We start from the raw sequence: 24045 nt of genomic DNA, 5'->3' as shown, positions 1-24045 counted from the left end.
TTTTTATATATAATTGTATGTACCATATATAAACAGAAACATTTTTTTAAACACGCCAACATCTCACTGTTAACAATCCTAAGCCTGCTAAAGTGTGAAGGAAAATTTTTTGTTTGTGGATATAGTTAAAAAATGTCAAAAACAAAATAAAAATTATAATAATCATCCTGTGTTTCAATATTCCATCTACCTATATCTTATATAAACCATTTAATTGTGAAATTTAGATGATCGGACCTGGTTGTCACATAAGTTGTAAATGAAACCAAAATATTTTACAAAATACTTCATTTAATCAGCATTTTCAGGTATTTCAGGTATTTATATTTTCTTCCAAACAACAATACTTGAATTTGAAATGCTAGCAAAATGAAAGTATTTTGCATAATACTTTTGTTTCATTCACAATTTGATGCGACAACTAGCTTCGAGCATTTAAAATGACTCTAGTTATTTTCAAATTTCCCGCGAAATTAGCATGGATATGAACCTTAGATCAAATCGTTGATTATAGAAATCTTTTTTCTTGGTACGGAGCCAGTCCGAGAGATGTCGCTAGAATCGAACTTTGTCGTCAAATTTTTATACAGAGTGGCATATCTATCGTGTATATAATCTTTGACCATGGTATTCATAGAAATTTTCAGAAACTGATCGAGTTAATCAGGTCGTAATGATGATATGTTTTTAATTGACGGGTTTGATTATGTTTTTTAGATCTTTATGAATTCCCTTATTTTGTTGTGTATGTTATTTCTCAAAAGCAATTGCTTTTATATTTTTATACTTTGGACATATTATCGGTTTTAAACTTCAGTGGAGAATCCATGTTAGCAGATAAGGCGTTGATAACAATTATTAAACATCTAGAAATTATTATACAACGGAATAAATATCATGGAAGAATTAAGGCGCGGACAAAATAATAAAATTAATGGTTCTTGTAGATCTTGTTTTGAATGTTAAATTCTCACCTTAAATTAAATGCGACAATTTGAAAATGTGATTTAAAATCTCGTTCTGGGGTTATTAACTGATAGGTGATCTATCTAACCCAGGATCATCGTTTCCGAAAAGCCCTTTAATCTTTATATTAATATTAAAGGCATTATTTTTGAGATTGTATAGCCACCTATTGGGTTATCATTATACTAACAAAAAAAATTTGACAAGCAATAGAGAAAACTGTATTCTCTCTTGAATATTACAGGTTTCAATAATAAATGGTAAGAAAATATTTATAAACAACAGCAAAAAAGTGAAGACATGCAGTGACGTCACGCACCGAACTTAGAAATACAAAATTTTTATAACATTGATAGAGCATCCCTGAGTTGATTCGTATTAATTCAATATTTATTTACTTCCTATGAATATTTTCAAAGAGTTTTGTTTTTTTTTGTTACAACTACTTTCTTCATGATGATTATAAAGAAAAGTTAACCTCTACTAATTTTAATTTATCTATGGTCGACACATATCTAATGTCAATTTTGAAGCAAGCGCAGTAGCGTCAGTCGTAGTTTGTCCATTGTGTCCAATGGATCAAAAGTAAATTTTCATTCGAAAGTTTTAGGGTATATTAGATATACATTTTAAAATAACATTTATTTACGTAGTACCCGCGAATTACTTTTTATTTAACTTTTTATATTTTTAATTGCGTTGTGTAAATATTTTTTGTAATTCAAATTTAGCGCTTGCGTATGTTTGTGCCGGTTTTTATCTAGTATCACGTCATCAGCCATGATGCAAGCGGGGAATCGCGTCCCTTCCATGAAAATGGCAGAAAATGATATAGATTTGTATGCAGACGATATTGAAGACTTTGCACAAGTAAGCATTACATTTCATATAATGTATATATTGCATTATATTTACTCTCACAATTATACACAAAATAGAATTGATAAAACCGGAAGTATTGATTTTCTAGTTCTTTGTCCACCATGTTTATGTTGCCATTTTCTTTGCATAACTGAATAATTTAGTATTTCATTTCATGTTATTCTTTATATATTTGTAACACCATCTTAGTAATGGTGTAAAGTCTTAACATTTCTTTATAAAAAACAGATTTAAATTAACAAATCAGTCATTCATTCCAGAAAATGTGTAGTCATGTTCATGCAGAAATAAAAATATCGAAATATACTTTTTCGTAATGTTATTTTTATATGTTAGGATGATTTTGGTGGAGAAAATGTAGATTTATATGACGATGTTATCTCTGCTCCTCCTGGTGGTAACAATTCAGATAATCCCGGAGATTCTAATCATCATCCACCTCCCGGTGCAAGTGACGATGGTAGCGGCAATTTTGCAGGAACTGCAGTTTCTGTTAATAATATAAATGCTTCTGTAAGAAAACATCAGCTGTACGTTGGCAATTTAACATGGGTATGTACAATCTACTTTTAATATATACAATCAAATGATAATGATTGTTTCAACAGTGGACTACTGATCAAGACATTGAGAACGCTATTCATGATATTGGTGTTAATGACTTCAATGAAGTCAAATTCTTTGAGCATCGCGCCAATGGTCAATCAAAAGGATTCTGTGTCATATCCATGGGCTCAGAAGCAAGCATGAGACTTTGCATGGAACTGCTCCCAAAGAAAGAGATCAACGGCCAAAATCCTGTAGTCACCCCTCCCACAAAACAAGCTCTAAGTAATTTTGAAAGTCAGTCTAAAACTCGCCCTTCTCCTACTAACAATACTAATTCACGTCCTCCTCATCCTAGCCATCCTAATAATAATATTCACTCAGGTCCAATGCAAAACTATGGTGGTAGAATGCCCATGAGTCCCAACATGAGACCTATGCTTCCAGGTATGCAAGGTGGTCCTAGAATGCAAGGTCCTCCTGGTTTCAATGGACCTCCTTCTATGAATCAACAACCTCCAAGATTCCAGGGTAACCCACAATGGAACGGACCAAGACCTAATGGTCCTGGTCCTAATATGGGTATGAGACCAATGGCGCCTCCTCCTGGTCAAGGTGGGCCTCCAAGACCCCCAATGGTAAGTTTTCTTTTATATACCAACTTAAATAAATGTAAATTTTGTGAGTTACTTGTAAACATTGAATAATGTATTAACAATTTATATATTTCTCATAATGATCAAATTGTACCATAATTTAATTTAAATGTTGATTTTGATGGATTTTTATATTGTTTTTGTTACTTTTTTATTTTGTTTTCTACATGTACAACTTTTTATTTCTTAGACCTTTTTATATGTTTTTTGTGATGATTTATCTTGATTTTAGGAATTTTTCCTAGAAAATCAATTAAAAATAACAGGTAAAACTTCATTTTACACTGATTTTCTATGAAAAAAAAACCTGAAGTTGAGATAAATCATCACAAAAAGCATATGTTTTTATTTTAATATTTAACTATCTTATCATTTTTTTTTGTTTATCTTCTCCCTTAACATTTATTTGCTGCAGGTCTCTAAACGAATATGAGTATTCAGTAGATGGGTGTATTTATAAGTTTAAAGGTGTAAAAAATTCAACTTAGCTATTAATAGAAATGTCTGAAAAACTATTTAGTCTTTTATATTTGTATATATTATAATTTGATTTACCAGTAAAGTTCATACGCTTGTTTTTTTTTGTTTGTATTGGTTTATTAATATCAGATTTTAATTTGACTTTATTAAAAATATACTGAACTGATGTTAATTTTGAATTTTAAATCAACTAAAAGTCATTTCTACTCATTCTTATATCAAAAGACTTTAAGCGCAATGTTAAATTTGGGGCCTTTGATTCACAATTGCATGATTGAAAAAATATTTTAATCTTCACATTATTTAGTTGAGTCTGAAAATAATATTTTTCTGATTTGTTATTATTTTTTATGGTATTGATCTTTGATTCAATGAAACAGCTCAACAAATCTTATATGCACAAGGCTTGTGCTCGTTCTACTGCTTTCCTCCATTTGTCCATCTTTTTACCCAACTGTCTTTGTTCATTCTGGCTATATGCCCCATCCAATGGTCCTTTTACTCTGATGACATATTCTATCTCAGCTTGATTGTACAGTGCTTAGATATCTGCATTTTATTGGAATAGTCAAATACCCTACTGTTTGGAAAAATATTTTTTTTTCATATTTAGATGTTATTTGATTTATTTTTGTTTGTAGAAATGGCTTTTTGTTTGAACTTAAAGATTTGAATAAAAATGATCAATTTGATATCTAAATATCAACAAATTGCTCATACTTGATGCATGTAGTCTGTTTAATAATGTCAACACTAAAAAATTTTGCAGACTTGAAATTTATGTTTTGTCTCTTAACATTGCACACGATTATGATGCTCTCTATTCTTCATATAAAAAATATTTGGTCATCTTGAAAATAATATTTTATTGTAGTTTTGATATAGTTCTTCACTTGGTTTCAAATGTTATATTCGTCTTTGTTCTTTAATGAAATCTTTGACGCTCTAGCCACATATTTCAGCTTTGTAAATGACAACAGTTACCCTAAGCTGAAAATAAAAGTTGTTACTCTCGGTAAACCTTGACGTCCTCTCTTGGGTAACCATTAACTTCGAGAATTTGTCTGATTTTATTATTATTATTATCAGTATTTGTTACACTATCTGATTATTTTTACTTCTAATTTCACAAATTTTTGTTTACTTGTTTATCTTCCTTAACGATTGAGTTATAATGTACCATATATTTATAACCTTGATAAAAATCAAATGAAAGATGGAAACGTTAGCATTTTAAAAAACTCTTGAACAGTTTTATTTTGAGTCCTCAACTTGCAACACCTTTCGAAATTACATACTGATTTATGTAGAGTTTTGTGAGTGGTGAAATTAGATAACTCGTTATAAAATATTGTCACTTGATGTGTTTTCAAAAAAGTACCACTATTTTTATTCTGTGTTGATTAAGGTGGTCAACTACTCTCAAGTGGTGACGAATAGTGGTAATTGTTTGAAAAGTATTGAAACAAATTTCTATCAGGTAAATGAACGTTATATTTCAAATATTTCTTGGAGATTTTTTTTCCATTAATCTCACTTTATTGTTTAAGATTATATCTTGAGTTTTAATCCCATGTGGTCATGCACATTTGTGGTATTATGTAAAGATTCTGAAAGACATGCAGGTATATAAATTATAAGGGTGTATTTATATATTAAAATATATTCTCCCTACCTCCCAAATTTTCAATTTATACAATATATACCGTGAATGTTTTATATAATTCTTTCCGAAGGAATTATTGTCATATAACTTGTAAAGAAATAGAAAGATATATTTAGAATTTTTGGTACGGTGAATGTTTAATATAGATCATACGGATCAATACAATCATTGGTTGAATGTAAATATTTGTGTATGGTATGTAAAAATGACTCTAATTTTTGAATGTTTTTTGTTGGAAATAAAATTGACATTAACAACTTGGATTGTTCATATAACGGTTTCTTGTATTTTTTCGTTCATTTTATACCATCTAAATAAATTAATGTATAACTAGATTTTACATAGTTTTGAATATTTTCGATTATATCTCGGCAAATATAAAATCTACCATTGGTGGGGTCAATTCATCTTAAGTGAGAGAATGAAAAAATTTTTGGTCGCTTGACGATTGTTTATTTTGACAAATTTTTTATGTTATTAACCGTATAATTAAAACTAGGCTTTAAAAAGGGCATTTTGTTCAAACTTTTCTTCAAAATAAAAGGACAATGTCAAGGCATTGATGCTTGTTTTATTAGAGGGGATTTCATAGAAAATAACGGTATGAGTCTCATTGTTGTAGCTCTATTTTGTACAAAGATATTCAATTTACTGCTGATGCCTACAAAGCCCAAAAATTCCATGCTCCAACAAAATTTGTTTTGAGGTCCTAATTATACATTTAATAACACATAAAAAATTTGTCGAAATAAAAAATAGTTATCAACCTTCATTGGATCACTCCAGATGATCTAACCCTTATTTAAATTTACAGAAACAAAAAAAAATTGAACAGAAGTTGTATAGTAAATAAAGGTATTTGTTAAGCATATCGGATTTTAGAAGTTTGTTCCTGTGTTGATGAATTTGTTTATGTATATTGAGCAGTTTTGATTATCAATCGGATAAATATATAAATTAAATTATATGTTACATTGAATGCTTGTTATTTAAAAAGAAATGATTCGTCCATATTTTTATATAGTTACATTGGAATGATGTTTTGGGTTGGTTAGGTTATACTTCTTTCCCATCTTTCACCTTTATAAGTTATCAAATATTTATGAAAATCGAAATAGAGATAAGGGGGGAAGTTGACAAATCGAATTTAGAGAAACTTACAAATTTTCAGTAGTTACAAACCTTGATTATTGTGACTAAAACCCTGTAGTACGGATGTTTTTAAGAAGAATTCCCTAACCAACGGAACAACCCCTCTGACCTATTTTAATTTTGACTATTTTTTGACTAAATTGTTCAAAGCTTCAGAACATTTCAAAGTGTCCGGTCTGGTTTCCTATACATTCAGTATTTTTCTTTAATGTCCACCGGAATAAAATGTATATTTGTAATTAACGTTTTGATATCAATAGTAGATGAGGTTTTTTTTCTTTCGGAAAGCTCTAGCTGTATCGTAACCCACTATAAGAAAGGTTTATCTGGATCTTGTGAGTCTTTTAAGCTACTGTCTAGTCAATTTTGACTGATTTGTATGCTACCACAACAAAGATTTCTTTCTATAATAATCAATGTATATATCACAACAAATTTAGTACTATTTGAGATACAACTAACCCAGAATGGTCAATACAAAACGAGAAATTTCGCTAATTGAAGTTATAAATTTCACCAAGTTTGAGCTCTTCATATTAATTTAAATATAAAGTTTTTCCATTTAAAATACATGTGAGAAGAAAATTTTTTCTCAAATTCCTAATACTTACTTTTTATAATACTGCAATTCAGTTTGATGGACCTTGTGAGGAATTTTATGTTCTTCAAAATCCTTTTAGAGTTTTTTTTTCACTGGTTCACCAATAGGAGTCGTTAAAGCATAGTTTATAAAAAAATATATTTTTTCTCCTATTGATGAACCAGTGCGAGTTACAAAAAAAACTCTAAAACGATTTCGAAGGGCATAAAATTTCCCACAAGGTCCATCAAACTGATATTGTGAAAAGTGAGTATTACAAATTTGAAAAAAAAATTGTTTTCACATGCATTTTAAATGTTAAAAGCTCAAACTTGGTGAGATTTTTTTTATATGTAGATTTATTTAGCTTGAGCATTGAAAAAAAAATTTTTTCGGAAATGAATCACCCAAACCACCCTAATTGTTTTGTTTACTGCATAGTTCAGTTCTCTCTATTTCTTCTTGATGTTTGTTTTATTAACAAGGCTTCTAAATCTGTATTGTAGTTGCTTAGTCATTTCTTGAAAGCTTTCTTGTTTTTTTTTTGAATAAATATTATGCTGGCAATTCATTGTACTTGTTTATCTATGGTATGAAAACCAATTCAGTGGATGAAATATAGTAGTAATTGAAAGAGTGATAGAATGTGAGAATGTAGACCATGTCCGATATTAAGAAGGTCACAAAACAGCAATTGGAAGCTTTCCAGTCATGGATTCGACGTTAGAATGAGTGCATTCTCTAAAGGCAGCACAAGTTCAAAAATTGCTGTACTGTTTTTTTACATACCAAAATTTTCATGTTTTACAGTCTTGATGTGAAAAATGAAAAGTAAACTCACTAAAACCTTTTTTTCTATAGAAAACTTTTTAAAAAATGTGAATATAACAATACACAGTGGCTTCACGATTATAACCTATAAATGTGAATTTTTAATTTTTTTAACATAATTGAACAATTTCATTCTCATCGAAACTTCTGTTTTCTATTTTACTGAAGTCTAATTTTTCTTTATTTCCCTTAACAATTATAAACATATTTTTTTAATTGTTTGTATGTTATATTTTAATGTATACTTAACAAACTACTAGAATAGGACTTTTTAAAATTGAAATATCGTGTGTAGTTGTAGTAATATATTTCCTCAAAGACTAGTTTATAATTTGCATTGTGTTATTTGTAAAATGTGATATAGAGAAATATCTATTAAATTCTGATTGGCATATTCAAATTGAAATAAAATAAAAACTAACGCATTAATAAATGTTGAAAATTAATCGTAAAATACAAATTTTTTATAATAAAATTTATATAAAACAAAAAAATTTACTATAAAACTAATCTTCTTGAGAAATATCAACTTTGGAAACTTTTATTTTAAGTTTTCATATGATTTGGAAAAACTGAAATTTGTTTATGTATATTTTTTTTAAATACAATTCGATAGGAATCATGTGAATCAAAATTTAACAAATAATTCCCTGTCACCCAAATAACGCAATGCTTAAAAAATAATTTGTTTTCGAGTTATTGTATTATAAAACTTCAAAACGTTTTTTACAATAGTTTTATCAGTTTAAAATAAGTTTCCATTTTTTTTTCAAATCATAGTGAAATGCTAAATCAAATATAATGCATACAATATTTCTAATGGACTTTGGGAATTTAACAATCGGTTCTCAGAACATTTTTCAACTCACCTTTCTTTATCATAATGTATCGTTGTCAGCCCCATTTTTAATAACATCCTCTCATTTGCTTGGTTTAGTAAAGTTACTGCTAAGAGAGAAAGAGAAAGTATTAATTATTATTCTAATTTCATATTAAAGTTTTAAATTGATAATAAACTGTTCTATTGGCTCGCTGTGGTAACATTTGTATAGGATAAGTAGTTTAGATTTTGATTGCTTAACTACAAATTTGATTATCTAAAACATTATTTTCAATATTATCTACATAGAATTATTAATTATGTATCATGTTGTCTATCCGGTAAGCCTTTTCATTCCTATGTTTATGTCATCCAATTTGTTGTTCTCATACTTTCTTCTAATTTCATTTTAGAGGCTCTATATTGACACTAAACTGTTCTATTGACTTGCTGTAGAAACAAATATTCGTATAGGATGAGAAGTTTAGAATTTTGATTGCTTAACTACAAATTTGATTATCTAAAACATTCTTTTCAATATTATCTACATAGAATTATTAATTATGTATCATGTTGTCTATCCGGTAAGCCTTTTTGTTCTTATGTTTATGTCATCCAATCTGTTGTTCGCATACTTTCTTCTAATTTCATTTTAGAGGCTCTATATTGATACTAAACTGTTCTATTGGCTTGCTGTAGAAACAAATATTCGTGTAGGATGAGAAGTTTAGAATTTTCATTGCGTAATTATAAATTTGGGTTCATTTTCAATATTAGCTACATAGAATTATAAATTTTGTATCATTCTTATGTTTGTGTAATCCAATGTCTTGTTGGTATACTTCTAATTTCATATTAGAGGCTCTATATTGACACTAAATTGCTCTATTGGTTTTCTGTGGAAACAGATATTCATATAGAATAAGAAGTTCAGACTTTTGTTTGCTCAACTACAAATTTGATTCTCTAAAAGTTTATTTTCACTATTTACCTCATAGAATTATCAACTATGTACAATGTTGTCTACCCGGTAAGTCTTTTCGTTCTTATTTTTGTGTCACTTTCTTCTTATTTCTATAAAAGAGGCTCTAAATTGACACTAAACTGCTCTATTGGTTTGCTGTGGAAACAGATATTCGATTTTTTATATATTCAATTATAATTGTTAACATCCCTATAGTGTATTAGAACTGCATTATCATGAAAACGTTCCTATGATATAAAACTCAGTTTGTCTCTTTGACATAATTATTTAAGAAGTTGGATGTTTTTAATTGCAATAAATTGGTGCATTAATTGAATATTTGGCAAATAATTGATGGCATTATAGCCACTAATGTTGATTAATCCGTTTAAAAAAAATTGTTTTACGTTTTATTATTTTATTGCTAATTGGAAACATCTGAGTGTTTTAATTTATATATAATTAGAATATTTACGCTGGAAATGAATCTATTTCTCTAGACTTTCAATTTGTAACGTATTATAAGCAGGGACCACCACAACAAGGTCCACCTAGAGGTATGCCGACTCAAGGTCCACCTCCGATGCGTCCTGAATGGAATCGTCCACCGATGCAGCAAGGATATCCTCAAGGTCCACCGCATATGCAAGGTCCCAATATGGGTCCGAGAGGTCCGCCACCGATGGGACCTCCTGGAGCACCGCCGCCGCAAGGGCCAGCGCCTCACGTTAATCCCGCTTTCTTTCAACAAGGGGGAGGACCGCCGCCGCCGATTCAACATATGCCTGGACCAGGGCCTGGTATTGTAAAATTTTCATTTTTTCTTTTTAGATGTGTAGGAACGTTCGATTTTAATATGAACAAAGTGTGTTCGCGTCGGATGGCCACTCGGGTTATTATTTTATTATTTACGAACAGGAATATGAATTTAAATTATTGTTTACCCAATTTTACAACAAAACATATCAAAGAAATATAAAAGAAAAAAAGTCTTTTCGTTGAATACTTTTTGATTGTATATTTGTCTATAGACTTCAAATATAATAAAAATTGGAAAAAAATATAATAGTAGGATGGAACCTATTGGAGAAGAAAGAGAATATGGTAAAAATAAAAGGAAAAATAATTTACGGGGGACCTGAGGCTGGGAAAGGAGAGGGGGTGAGTTTTTAAGGGTAAAAAACGATTTATCTCGATTTCTGGCAAAATCACAAGTCCTATGGAAAAAGGTTAAATGGCAAAGTTGTAGTTAATTAGAAGATCTACAAGTTTTTCGGTTTTTTTTCACAAAATTCGTTAAAAATTTACCTTTTTATGTTATTTACTTGAATTAAAATATTTATTTTTTCACGTTATTTTGACTAGTGCCCTAATATTCGAACGAAAATTGTCCCGTCAAAATATCAGCTTTTTTTTTCAAACAAAATAATTGAGACTTTGATTCGTTGAAATCTCTACTACTAGATGGTGTAAAAAATATTACCATCACCATGGTAAACTTTCTCAGAAAAGGCAAAAAATTCGTATCCGAAAATTTCATTATGTACAATTTTTAGATGGAATCTTTCGTGGTTTTTCGTGTAATTAGAGTGGAAAAATTTAATAAACAACTAAAAATTGTACAAGTTCTTTTCTGAGAAATTTTACCGTGGTGATGGTAACATTTTCTTACACCATCAGGAAGTAAAGATTTCAAAGAACAAAAATCTTACCGTTGGTGCATGTAGAAGGATGAAACTGCGGACCATGTTATCTAGGGAAATCCCCCAGCCTACCTAATGACATTAAAAGGTTGAAGCCAAAGCACCTGATAGGCTTTGGTAACGTCAAATGGGTTACGGCGGGGGCCTATCTGAAGGCCCATGTGCTTCACGGCCCCTTGGCTGTCTTCTAAGCATAAAATCATCGAATTTATCTATGATGCAATTACTAGATACCGACACTAGAAGAAGAATTAAAAAAGTGCCAAGAAATTGCTTATTATATTCGTCGACCACTTGTTCGGTGTGTTCCGCTAAATTTCAAATAGTCCTTTTCAGGCTATTCGCTCGATGTAATAACCCGTCCTTTTTACGTTCCATGAATCTAAAATATAACCTCGATTATCACCAATAGTTCCCTGAAAACTTATTTGGGCGTCCCTGTATCTTAAATCAGTGTATTTACTCAAAATTTCTGTTTTATATTGATTTTATTATTGAGAAAACTTTTTCATAATCCCGGGTATAATAAAACAGTAAATTTTTTTAATACACTGTATGTTAAAAATATGTATTATTTAATGTTACTCTCTGAAGTGGCTACAAAAAACAGGGTCGATAAGGTGCGTGCTCAATAATAAAATCAATATAAAACAGGAATTTTGAATAAATACACGGATTTAACATACAGGGACGCACAAATAAGTTGTCCGCGTTCTATTAATCACAATCGAGGTTATATTTTAGATTCATGGAACGTGAAAAGGACTCGTTTTATTATATCAAGCGAATAGCCCAAAGAGAGCTATTCGAAATTCTAAATAATAAGTCAATTTTTTCACTTTAGTCCAAACTATTGAAATTTATACGATATATTTAGTATATTTTTTGTGAAATGAAAAGAAAAATTGAAAATTTTCTTTACCATGTGACTTGATGGAAATAATGGTAATAAAATTAGGTAAACAAATAATTTCTAACAGCGAAATCATTATAGTATGAATCACTTTTATGAATTTTTTACTTTCATATTTCAAGTTACTTTTCATTTAACAAACTTCATCGATTTTTGATCGATTGATGCTGATCGAAACAGTGTGAAGCAATATAAAAGTACGATGTTAACATTCTAAATTTATTCACACATGTGTAATTTAAAAAAAAATATTAGTGAACTAATGCCTTCACGGACTTGTAGCATAAAATTAATTAGTTGTCGACGTTGCAACAGATTTTCTATGTATGTATATTTTTAGATTACACTGTATATTAGGTATGTATTGATTCGTGATCTTTATTGCTCCACAACTTTCGACTTCAATTGTTGCAAGTTTTATATCGGAAAAAAAGATTCATTAGTGATTCATGGATTTTTAGTTATGTCTCCTAATTTATTTCTTTCCGTCGATGTATTTTTAACCAATTGAATGTTGATTTTGGGAGAAAAAAACCTTGTAATAAAAAAATATGACATTAATATAATTATTGGAATAAAAATCCGGTAACAACTCACCTTTCATCAAAATTAAATTGAATGTGCCATGATACATTCCTGTCACAAACCGATTCTTTGTCGTTTAAAATTAAAATATTTCGAGTTCTTTTCGCGCCATTGCACTGTAACATAACCTGAAACTATCTCAGAAACTGCCCAACGAACCAGTTCTTGGTACTTCCTCCAATGTTATTACACTAGACATACCTCGTATTCAAAATTACAGATTATATCAATCAAGAAGTTCACCATTCTAAGAATACTTGTCACAAAACTGTATACTAAGTCTGTACAATGTGTTGAAACAAGATTCGAGATTACTAATTACTTACTGGTGCTTGCTCACTATTTCTTCTGTAAAATATTTCGAATTTGCTTTTAGAATTTTTGGGGCACATTCTTGAATAGTGTAGAATATTTATGCGAAAAAAATCGATTTTTTCAAGCCTCCAAAGCATGCTTCCCACTTAAAACTAATTAATTTCAATTGTTAGATTTTTTCGTATAATATTTTTAATTTTAATAGTTATTTCCTGAACTTTTTCTTCCAGAATTAAAAGATCTATAAAATAAGAAAGGTATTTAATTTGCAAGAAAATACTGTATATTTATAACAAAAATATGCAGTACTTTTTAAACATTTATTAGCCTGACTGTTTTAAAATTATATCGACGATTTTAATATCGAAACTAGATTGAATTTACATTAGGAATCTTTTGATTGATAGAAAAAAGAAACTTGTATATTCTGTAATAATCGAAAATTACTTTAAAATAGTTTAGTTATAAAAAAATCAATACAATGATATTTAGAAGACCACAGTTGTTTTCAAAGTCGATTTAAATATTGAATTATGTCAAATTCGCAACAAAAACATATCCCATTTTATAAACAACGATATATGTTGAAAATTTTATAGTAAAATAGATTTCTAATGTTCGATTATCATTTTAGTTTCTTTATTTATCCGTTACGCACTTTTTAATTCAAAACTATCAGCCCCAGTACCCTGTTTTCTAAAAACTGATTTGTTTGTCAAAATTAAAAATTGCTTCCTATTTGTCTTTGGTATAAAAATTAATGATAAAAATTGTTCAAAAATCCAAATATACATTGACAAATGGATCGTTATTATCACTACGTTCTAAACTTGTTTTTAATCGCTTACCTTACAAATTTCATTTTGTTTTATTTTGTGTATTTTATTTAGTGGCCATCCTAAGAAATTTTTATCCTAAATTTGCTATTATCGTATATAATTTTATAAAGTGGAAACATGATTTTGTTTCCGTAATAATAATGAATTTAGTATTTTTGACGGTTTATAATATACTTAAACCCATCGAAAAATATCTCTAATAGCGACAAATTGAATGAAAGTAGTTAACGACTTGTACATTTTACTAATAAAAAGTGTTGGAATCGAATTAAAAAAAAATTAAGTACAACCAAGAGATTAAAAGTAAAAAATACTTTGAAATCGTCTGTGATATAACATTGTGATAATTAAAAGAAATATGTATTTACTTTAACCTTGTCATTAAGTCTCTTGTATTCTCGAGTTTTGTAATACCAATTTTTTTGATTAAATCCCGTTTAAATGATTTTAATTTCGTATTTTTTGTTCACATTATAAAACATTGCATTTCCAATAATCAATCTAACCAAATATGTTTTTTATATAAAAAATTATATATATACATTGAAATTCCACTCTATTAATCCTAAAGCTCTGCCCTTCAAGGGACTATTCTGGTCTAAAAGCCTAAATTCTAGTTATTTTTAAAACTAACCTAAAAATAATGAAAAATATTCTTTTATGTGATATTTATTGATTTATCTTACAAGAATCATATTAGATAAAAATATGAACACGTTTTAAAAAGTTGTGGAGTCCCACAGTATAATGGGCAAGAAGAAAAAATAAAGACGACCCTTATGTATACACTTTTCGTGCATTTGAAGTATGTTTGAAATAACTTTACAGTTTCAATTTCATCTAAATTCTATGTATCAAAGTGTTTTACACCATTATCTACCAACTTAACTAGGATCACGTTTTATTTTTAATGCAGATTTAAGTAGTTTTTTATTTGAAATTCCCCCCAAAAAAATAGTCTTTAAAAAAAAAGCTCGCAAATAAATTGCATGTAATGTAATGAAAAAGCATGGGTGAACAGGCATCTAAAAATGTCAATAATATTTTAAAAAACATTCCAAATAAATTTCTGATTGATTATCATGTAGCATCAGCAACAGGCATGTAAAAAAAAGCCTTCCAAGTAAATTGCTGATTGATTTAACATGTGGCATTAGCAACATGCATGTAAAATTGTCAATATTTTAAAAAACCTTCCAAATAAATTGCTTATTGATTATCGAGCAACAGGTATATAAAATTGACAATAATAGTTGAGATTGATACAGTGAAATTTTAATTTTTTTTTTATTGATACTTGACAGTTACTGTTTGCTGGAATAAATTTTGAGGTATCAATATATTGAGTGCCAACTAAAATTTTACAAATTTATAAAACTCGAGACTACCGAAATTGTACTTCTAAAAAAAAAATAAATCTGATGTTATGGACTATTTGTGATAACAATTTAAGAAAAAAACAAAATTATATTTTAATAGACTGTACTTTCATGTTATTATAATCAGGCTGTGATAAGAAAGACTGACAGTTGTTTTAAGAACAATTGTTTTTTATATTACAAATTTCTAATAAAATCAATTGAGTTTTATATAATTTTTATTTAAACCTGTTTAACTACTTTCTAATTAATACCAATAATAATATGTACAAGGCAAATATTTTATCATTGAAAAAAATTATTATTTTGAGTTTATCGTTATAGTTTCAATGTATTTAATTGTGATTATGGACTTGACAAAAGTTCCGCCCTATCAATTTATCCAATAAAATAATTTCAAATAAACAAATTAGAATATCGTTTTATTATTAATAATCGTTTACGTTCGAAAAAAAATTTGTTCTTGAATCAATTAATTTTATCTGAATCCATTTTGAAGTTACCAAATTTGATAATTATAATATCAAAACCATTTATTGTATTAGCTGTTATTATCGTAACATTCGTAGACTATTAGTTTTGAACAAAATTGGCCAAAAGTTTTGTTGAATTAGTTCAAATGAGGGTAATAAATTTCCTAATCCATATTTTTTGATGATTGGTTTTTGTTTACATGATCTATCCCTGTAATAATTATTAAAATTGAACAAAATAACTTTTTATTGTAAATAGTGATGAAGAAATTGTTCTAAATGTCGTACTAGTGTTAACTAAAGCTTCATGACATGTCACAAACAAATCCCATGTGCAAATATTGCATATATTACAAATGAACCATGTCTAAAGGTTCTCCATTGGATGGTTTATGTTTTAAAACCGAAATTTCAAATTAAAATGGCGTTGGAATTGAAATTTGCTTGATGCAATTCATGCATTTGAAGCTGAATAACTCAAATATGTGAAAATATACACTTTGTTCCATCTCAGTATTCAGTAGTAAAAAAATTAGAAATCAGTCCTAACACATAATCGATCAAAAGATTTAAAAGTTATAGGGTTGGTTCAAGTCTCAATCACACCCGGTAGAGTCGACAATATTTGCTTGAAAACTTTTAGGGGTAGTAAATTCTTGTGTGGAATATTTTTTTATATATTTTCATAAATTATATTAATATGACTAGTTTTGTGAATAATTCTGATAAATAAAAATACCCGATCTTAGTAATACTCTCCTTATACAGTGAAACTTGGTTAAGTGGGTACTGAATAAATGAGAAACCCCCAAAACTGGAACTCGTACTTTGGCACTTAATTATCTCTGTTGGTGAGACGAAAACTTCTATATCTGGGACTCGTCCATTCGATTTATCATCATAGTTACTTCCTATAACTACGACCCTTAAAGAGTTTTGGCTTCGTCCACCACATTCCTCCAGTCAGTTATTTATACGGCTGCGTCACACGTTCTGCTCTATAACTGTTAACTTACTCTACCTGCAAATTCCGCATCAATGACCTTCAGCTTTAGTTGATATCCGTTTATGAAAATAAAATTTGATCACAAAGGTCGAGGAAAACTAAAAGGTGTACGTTTATCAGAAAATCCTGAACTTGAACAGCGTTTGCTAACATGGATGAAGTAACAAAGAAGTTCCGGTTAACGGACCGATGCATTAAATTTAGCAGGAAGGCTCGGTATTCATAATTTTTGTAGCTGCAATGGTTGATTGGAATGGTTTTAAAAAAGAAACTGTATAGTTTTCAAAGCAATTTGTGAAGAAAGTAACGTTGTTGATGCTAACAAATTACCCAATCTCTTTTACGCAATTATTTTGTTAAAATTTTTAACTGGGGGCTCAATTTATAAGGATACCCGAAAAAATTTAATCTCAAAAGGCGATTCTTCTCATGGCGGGAAACTTAGTAAAAAGTGAGATTCAATAATGGGTGCTAACATGTCAGTTGCTGAAAAGCTACTGTTTTTCGAACCAAGTAATGAGAGCGCAGAAGCGAAAAATTCTGATGTTGACAATTGTACTGCTCACTCATTTTATAAGCGTCGACGAAGATTTAAAAGTTTCAGTAGAACTTGTTGAAAGCGACATTGTCCATGCCTTCTCATCTTCTTCATTGGAAAATGAAGAAGATGACGATGAAATGGGCGCGGAAATAAATTTATTAAAAATTCTAAATACGAAGCAGTTGAAATGACATCAATTGGTGACCAAAAGATATTTGATAAAATTTATAACATCTAATGGCTGATACTTTCAAATAACAGATTGATACATTCTGGTTCCATATTTGTAAAACGAATATTTTTTTTTATTACATTTGTATGATTGCCTTTATTAAAATTAATTTAGTATAATGTGCACGTAACCCGTTATTTAATTTGATACTAGCACCTCTAAGTGAAATACCCTGTATTCTGATATCTATTAATGGAACCCCCTGTAAATGAGACAGATATTTATTTATACCTGGATATTTGAGACACTAGGTAAGTGAAACCTATTTGCAGGTCCCTTGATGTCTCAATTAACCAGGTTTCACTGTATATTATTTATAATTATTGTACTTGATAGTATATAAAAAATTTTGGTCAATAATGAATTATTTATTAAAACCAAACAAATTAAAGATTATTAATTATTAATATTTGATTAAGCTACAATAAATGATGTATATTTGAATTTTAATTATTGAATGACAATTTTTACATGTAAATAACTCGTCATTCGATGATTGATTTAGAATAACTTAGTGTTTAATAGAACTATAAGTATTTTATAAATTATAACGAATTTTTGTTTCATAAATTTTCAATACAAAATACTTACAGTTCATTTTTATTTAAAGGATAACGGAAATAACAATCCTCAATTAACAATATTAGATATTTTCTTGTTTCCGTTTTCTTAACCTCAAAATTCCTGTATTATTTAAAATTTTAATTGAACTATGTTTAAGTAAGCATGCTTTAAAAACGAATAAATTATAAAAAAAAGTTTTTGGTATCATAGACGTAGATTGTAATAGTGTTGAAATCAATATTGCAGTCATGCCACCTCAAGGACCACCACAAGGTCCCCCTCACGGACCCGTCGGGCCACCTCACGGACCTCCGATGGGCCCGACCAACGTCCCACCTCACGGGCCGCCTCACGGATACGGTCCGCCTGCATCTATGCCGCAACCTCCGTACGGTGGTCCGCCTCCTGATCACCGCTCCGATATTCCACAATTGACCGAACAAGAATTCGAGGATATCATGTCGAGGAATAGAACAGTTTCTAGTTCGGCAATCGGTAGAGCTGTATCAGACGCAGCTGCTGGCGAATACGCTAGTGCTATTGAAACATTGGTTACTGCGATATCACTTATCAAACAATCTAAAGTCGCAAACGATGATCGCTGTAAGATTTTGATCAGTTCTTTGCAAGATACGTTGCGAGGCGTTGAAGATAAGAGCTACAGTTCAAGTCGTCGGGATAGATCGAGATCGAGAGATAGATCTCATAGAAGAACAAGAAGGGAACGATCATCTTCGAGATACAGAGACAGGAGTAGAGATAGAGAACGTGAAAGAGACAGAGACCGTGATCGTGAAAGGGACAGGTACTATTCTGACAGATACAGCGACAGAGATAGAGATCGTGATAGATCACGAAGTAGGGAACGAGCAGATAGAGAAAGAGAAAGGGATTACAGAGATCGCGAACCGGAAGAAACGTGAGTAGATTTTAAATTTATATATATATATATATATATATATATATATATATATATATATATATATATATATATATATATATATATTATTGGAGTTTACGTTATCACACCATATTTTTCCATGAAATTTTAGTTTTTCTATTGTTTTCCAGTTAAATTATTCTTCATTCTCATGTAACTTGTCCTTTGACTATATAAGTTATGCAGTTATGGATTATTCAAGATGTTTTTCGAATGCTTGTGATCAATGTTGAGGGTTTTCCACAAATTTTATGAATTATTCGTTTTTCTATTGTTTTTTTTTTGTTAAATGATTCCTCTTACCATTTAACTTGTCCTTTGACTATATAAGTTATACAGTTATCCACTATTCTGGATGTTTTGTGAATGTTTGTGTTGAAAATTGGGAGGTTTTTGACAAATTTCATGAGTTATTGATTTTTGTAGTGTTTTCCAGTTACAATGATTTTTGTAGTGTTTTTTTCAGTTAAATGATTTTTCTCTACCATTTAACTTGTCCTTTGACTGTATAAGTTTTGCAGTTATGGACTATTCTGGATATTTTACGAGTGCTTTTGATAAATGTTTGAGAGTTTTCAACACATTTCAAGAATTCTTAATTTTTGTATTGTTTTTTTTTTCACTTAAATGATTCTTCTTTGTCCTTTGACTATATAAGTATACAGTTATCGACTATTTTGCATGTTTTTCCAGTGATTTTGATGAATATTGGAGGGTTTTCAATAAATTTAATGAATTCTTAATTTTTATACTATTTTTCCAATTAAATCATTCTTCTTTACCATTTAATTTGTCCCTTGGCTATACAAGTTATGCAGTTATCGACAATTCTAGATGTTTTTCAACTGCTTTCGATGAATGTTTTCGAATCTATTTCATGAAATGTATGGAGGGTAAAGTGAACGGAGAGTATCTTTTTGGAAAGAAAGTTGAATAAATGTCTGCAAATGATAAATAAGACTTTTCCTTTTCCTCGCGAGTCCTTGAAATTTTACCTTGCATTGGGATAATGTTTTTTGACAACTCCTGATCATTATCTAATGTCCTATGGACAAGACACAATTATTTTTACTTGAAAAGACGTTATTAAAAATATAAAAGTAAAAATTTTCCATCCCAATAATTTGTTTTCATTACTTGGAAAAATCGCTTTCAAGTTTTCACCATTTGTTTTATTTTATTACAGATATATACAGAATGTCTTCAGAAAATAAAGGGAATTTCAGTATTACTTCGAATTGGGAGAGTAATTTTCTTATTTATGTCGTGTGTAACATTTGCTAAAGTTGGACATACGGCGATTTTAATTTTTTCAAAGAATTTGCATGAAATATTTAATTAAAAATTAAACATTGACAAGTTTAAAAAAATGTGTGAGATGTTAACAACTACCTAAGGCGAGTCTGTTATGTCTAAAACAAATACTATAAACGTTGCCATGAAAGCTACAAAGAGGTCGTACATGACAAACCTTATACAAACAAAGATATTATATAAAATAGATTATAGATTGTTCTGGGGAGTCGTTTTGGCTTTAGTACTACTCATTCAAGGTACTTAAGCCTTTTAGCGAAATGGGCAGCACACTCGCTGAGTAGATCCTCTACTGTTTCCAGGGCTTGCTCGCTAATTCTGCGGTTGTCGGCCTTTTCAATGCCTACCGTCTCAAGGTATTTGACGGACCAGTGACCTATTTGAAAACCGACCAACAGTATTGTATCGTTTCTGGTTTTCACAAGTTCTTGAGACTTCGGGAAAGTGACTTGCCGAAAGACCAACCACCAGTCTCGTGTCGTTTCTGGGCTTAACGACAAGTTTTTCAAATTTCTTAGCTGTTATATTTATGAATCTTTTGGATTATCTTAGGCCTGGAGTGTTTCTCCAGTAAGATTCCATCTGATTCTTTAGCCATCCGTTCAGTTGATTATCAATGTGGCATCTTATGAGACCCCAGTAGGTCTGGTCCTAGATACGGAGTCGTCGATTTTTTTTGGCGAGGCTGTATACTTGCCTAGAAGGATGGAGAGCTTGTATCTTGGTCCACAAATACCCAATCCAGCTTTTTGCGCTAAATTTAAACCATCTGTATACCAGAAAGATGGTTTGTTGCTAAGCATATGGTCATTGATTTGTCACTGCTTTCTAGCTTTATCAGCTCTAGAATTCTTAGGTGACCTATAAGATTTCCTAGCTTTAGTTTTACTGTCTGGATTAGCCTGTGAGCGTCGCTAAATGCCTCTTTCGTCACTATTAGGTGAAGAAGAAAGTACTGTAACGATGTACCAGCTTCCATATTAGCCAGACATGGCTCTATGTAACATTTTCCTTAGTGGACTATTGAAATTTCCGTTATTTTCTGAAGAAATTTCATATTTGGAATTTATTTTTGATTTTTCATTTTCTCTGAGAAGATAAAGGAATATTGGTTAATGTTTTTATATGAAAGCTGTTTTTTTTTTATTTTTCAGAGAGAAAGAAAAATCTAAAGTGTAAGTATAAATATATATAAGGGATGTATTAATCCCACTGGGGATCATTTAAAGAATTTCTCGACCATTAATACATTAATAATCATTAAAAATTCTTTAGATGATACCCAAAAAAAAACTAAGAAATCTGTAATGGAAAGTTATTATTTAATAATCGGTTGCTTCACAGATCCCGTGTATCTAGGTCGAGGAACAAATCTCCTGATCCCGTAGAAGCCAGTACTGACATAACAAAATCTTCAAGATATTACGAAGACAGATATCGCGAACGAGAACGAGAAGCTCGAAGGGATAGCGATCGTGATAGAGAACGTGACAGAAGAGGTGATGACAGTCACAGATCTAGACATTAAAACATTGAAATATCTAATTATTTGGATCACAAATACAAACATTCACTCGTAAATTTAATCGGCTTTGAGTTGATATGGAATTTCTATAGAATCATCGTTGTGGAACTTATTAATTTTATTGTTGTGGTTCTACAGGGTCCAAGTTAATATCTCCAATGTAGAAATCTTCATTTCTATCCAGGAACCAAAATATTTTTGTTTTCGTATGTATTTGATTGTTTTTACTTTCTACTCGAAATGGTGATTTAAATGTTTGTATTTGTGATCCCATGTCAATTTTTTTCAGACTTTTTTTAAGTGAATTAGTATTTCTTAATGTACTAAAATATACTTTGGTTTTGTAATAAGTAAGTTTTAATGTAACGAGAATCTGCGTTTGATTTCAGTGTGTAGTAGTACCAAATTAAGATACATATTAAATTGTTAAAATCAAGTGTGAATGAAACTCTAAAAGATCATTTCTAATAAAGTAAGATGATAATTTTTCATTTTGTAGATCGTATTCCTATGGGGAGTCATTAAAAGTGCGCCGAAATCGCCATTAAACTGATCTATTTGCTTTATAACATCTCGGGATTAATTATTTTCCATGGGAATATGAAATATGAAATTTTGTATTTTTTCACTTACCTTTTCTAGGTTCAGAATGTTTCGAATGTACAAAAAAGCGTTTTTTAAAATATCTATTTAATGAACAAAAATTTAAACAATTACATGAGAAAAAAGTGAATTTAAGTATTGAACAAAAATAAAAAATTGGATTCAATAAGCTCACAAGATATTGTATACTCCGTTTATTTCGAGGTTGAAATCCGTGCTTATACCCATTATAAAGAAAATCAAGTACTAAATGATAAAATTCTCATTCAAAATTATTAGGAGCTCTGCAATTTTCATTTTTATAAAGAGACTGATCGGCAAAAAAGAAACTTCTAAACGGTATAAATCTCTTAGAAACTATAAACATTTCACAAACATAGATGACAAAAAAGGATATCCCAAAAAATTCAAGTGTTTGAAGGAGCTTATAAAAAAATTTAAATACTTTGTTTTTTGAACACACCTCATGGTAATTGATTTACGGTTTTATATGCAAAAATAAGCAACAATTTAAGGGTTATTTTTAGAAATTCTTTAATAGATGATAATAAAAAACTGGGGTCTTGTATATAAAAACTACAATTTTGTATCTTATGTAAATAGAGATTTAGATGACCTTGTTATATTTTATTTTACCCTTAACTTATCGATCGTTACTTAGTTGGAATTTCTAGAACTGTTTTAATTAATCTTCTCTTACTTTTCGCAATTTCAATGCTTTCAAACACATCCAACAATTTATCGTTGGATACACTTTTAACAATTCTACATTATTAATATTTATGTCATGATTATAACTAACAAGCGTGATCGATAATACTCGATTTTCCGGTCCGTCCATATTTAAAACGAGCTATGTGCTCTTTAAACCGGACAATGACTGATCTCCTAGTTTGCCCAATATACTTGCAAGTCAAAATATTTACTATATTCCAAATTTGGTATTTTATCCTTAGGATAGCCCAACAATTGTTTTAATGTATTATTGGATTTAAAACCCACACTGTTCCTTCCAATTCTTATTGACATGTCCATTAATTAAATAAATAGAAAACAGGTTCCAAATTAAGAAAAGTTTTGTTGTAATGTTTTTACAAATAGACTTAAAAATCAAAAGGCATACAGCTTCTTTACTAGAGTTTAGCACGTATCAAAACTTGCTGTTTTATAAAAGTAGTCTGAAATGGACATAGCTCATTTGCGCTCTAAAGTATTGATGTATAGACGATTGAAAGGTATCGGAGCAAGTTTTCATTGTTTTAAAATTCTTTTAACTTAACCGTTGAGTACAGCTACATCTTCTAAAGGTTTTTTCCTTATTCTATATCTTGACGATAAGAGGAAAGTAATTAACATGTACCAGGAAATGGAAACTGGTCATCTTATTTTGGATATAATGAAAAGAAGTCATTAAGCTTTAGTTTATCTTCAGTCTCTGAAAACGGTAACTCGGGTTTCGCAACACGCGTCAGACAGTGTAATTGTAGTGGTGGTTTAAATAGTGCGTTCAGTACTTTCAATTAATAGCTTGACTATATCAACATTGAGATTTCAGAAATTTGATATCAAA

The 24045-nt window shown here is 29.8% G+C and overlaps 1 protein-coding gene across 8 annotated transcripts; it reads left to right on the top strand.

Annotated features, from left to right (window-relative positions):
* The first annotated feature begins 1486 nt into the window (after window positions 1–1486).
* Window positions 1487–23091, top strand: LOC130447299 (cleavage and polyadenylation specificity factor subunit 6). Of its 8 annotated transcripts, none has more exons than XM_056784038.1 (7): window positions 1487–1836; window positions 2185–2400; window positions 2457–3032; window positions 10070–10343; window positions 18340–19012; window positions 21502–21522; window positions 21707–23085. In XM_056784038.1, exons 1-7 carry the CDS (start codon window positions 1747–1749, stop codon window positions 21873–21875), a joined length of 2019 nt encoding a protein of 672 aa, XP_056640016.1. In that variant the 5' UTR covers window positions 1487–1746; the 3' UTR covers window positions 21876–23085. The 8 variants fall into 8 exon arrangements, with proteins under 8 accessions (XP_056640016.1, XP_056640013.1, XP_056640018.1 ...); XM_056784035.1 differs by having other exon boundaries at window positions 21692–23085; XM_056784037.1 differs by having other exon boundaries at window positions 1496–1836; window positions 10073–10343; window positions 21692–23085.
* The last annotated feature ends 954 nt before the right edge of the window (window positions 23092–24045 follow it).

Source organism: Diorhabda sublineata, chromosome 8 (genome assembly GCF_026230105.1).
Source record: "Diorhabda sublineata isolate icDioSubl1.1 chromosome 8, icDioSubl1.1, whole genome shotgun sequence".
In the NCBI taxonomy this organism is placed as follows: domain Eukaryota; kingdom Metazoa; phylum Arthropoda; class Insecta; order Coleoptera; family Chrysomelidae; genus Diorhabda; species Diorhabda sublineata.
This window is presented reverse-complemented; position numbering and strand designations above follow the sequence as displayed.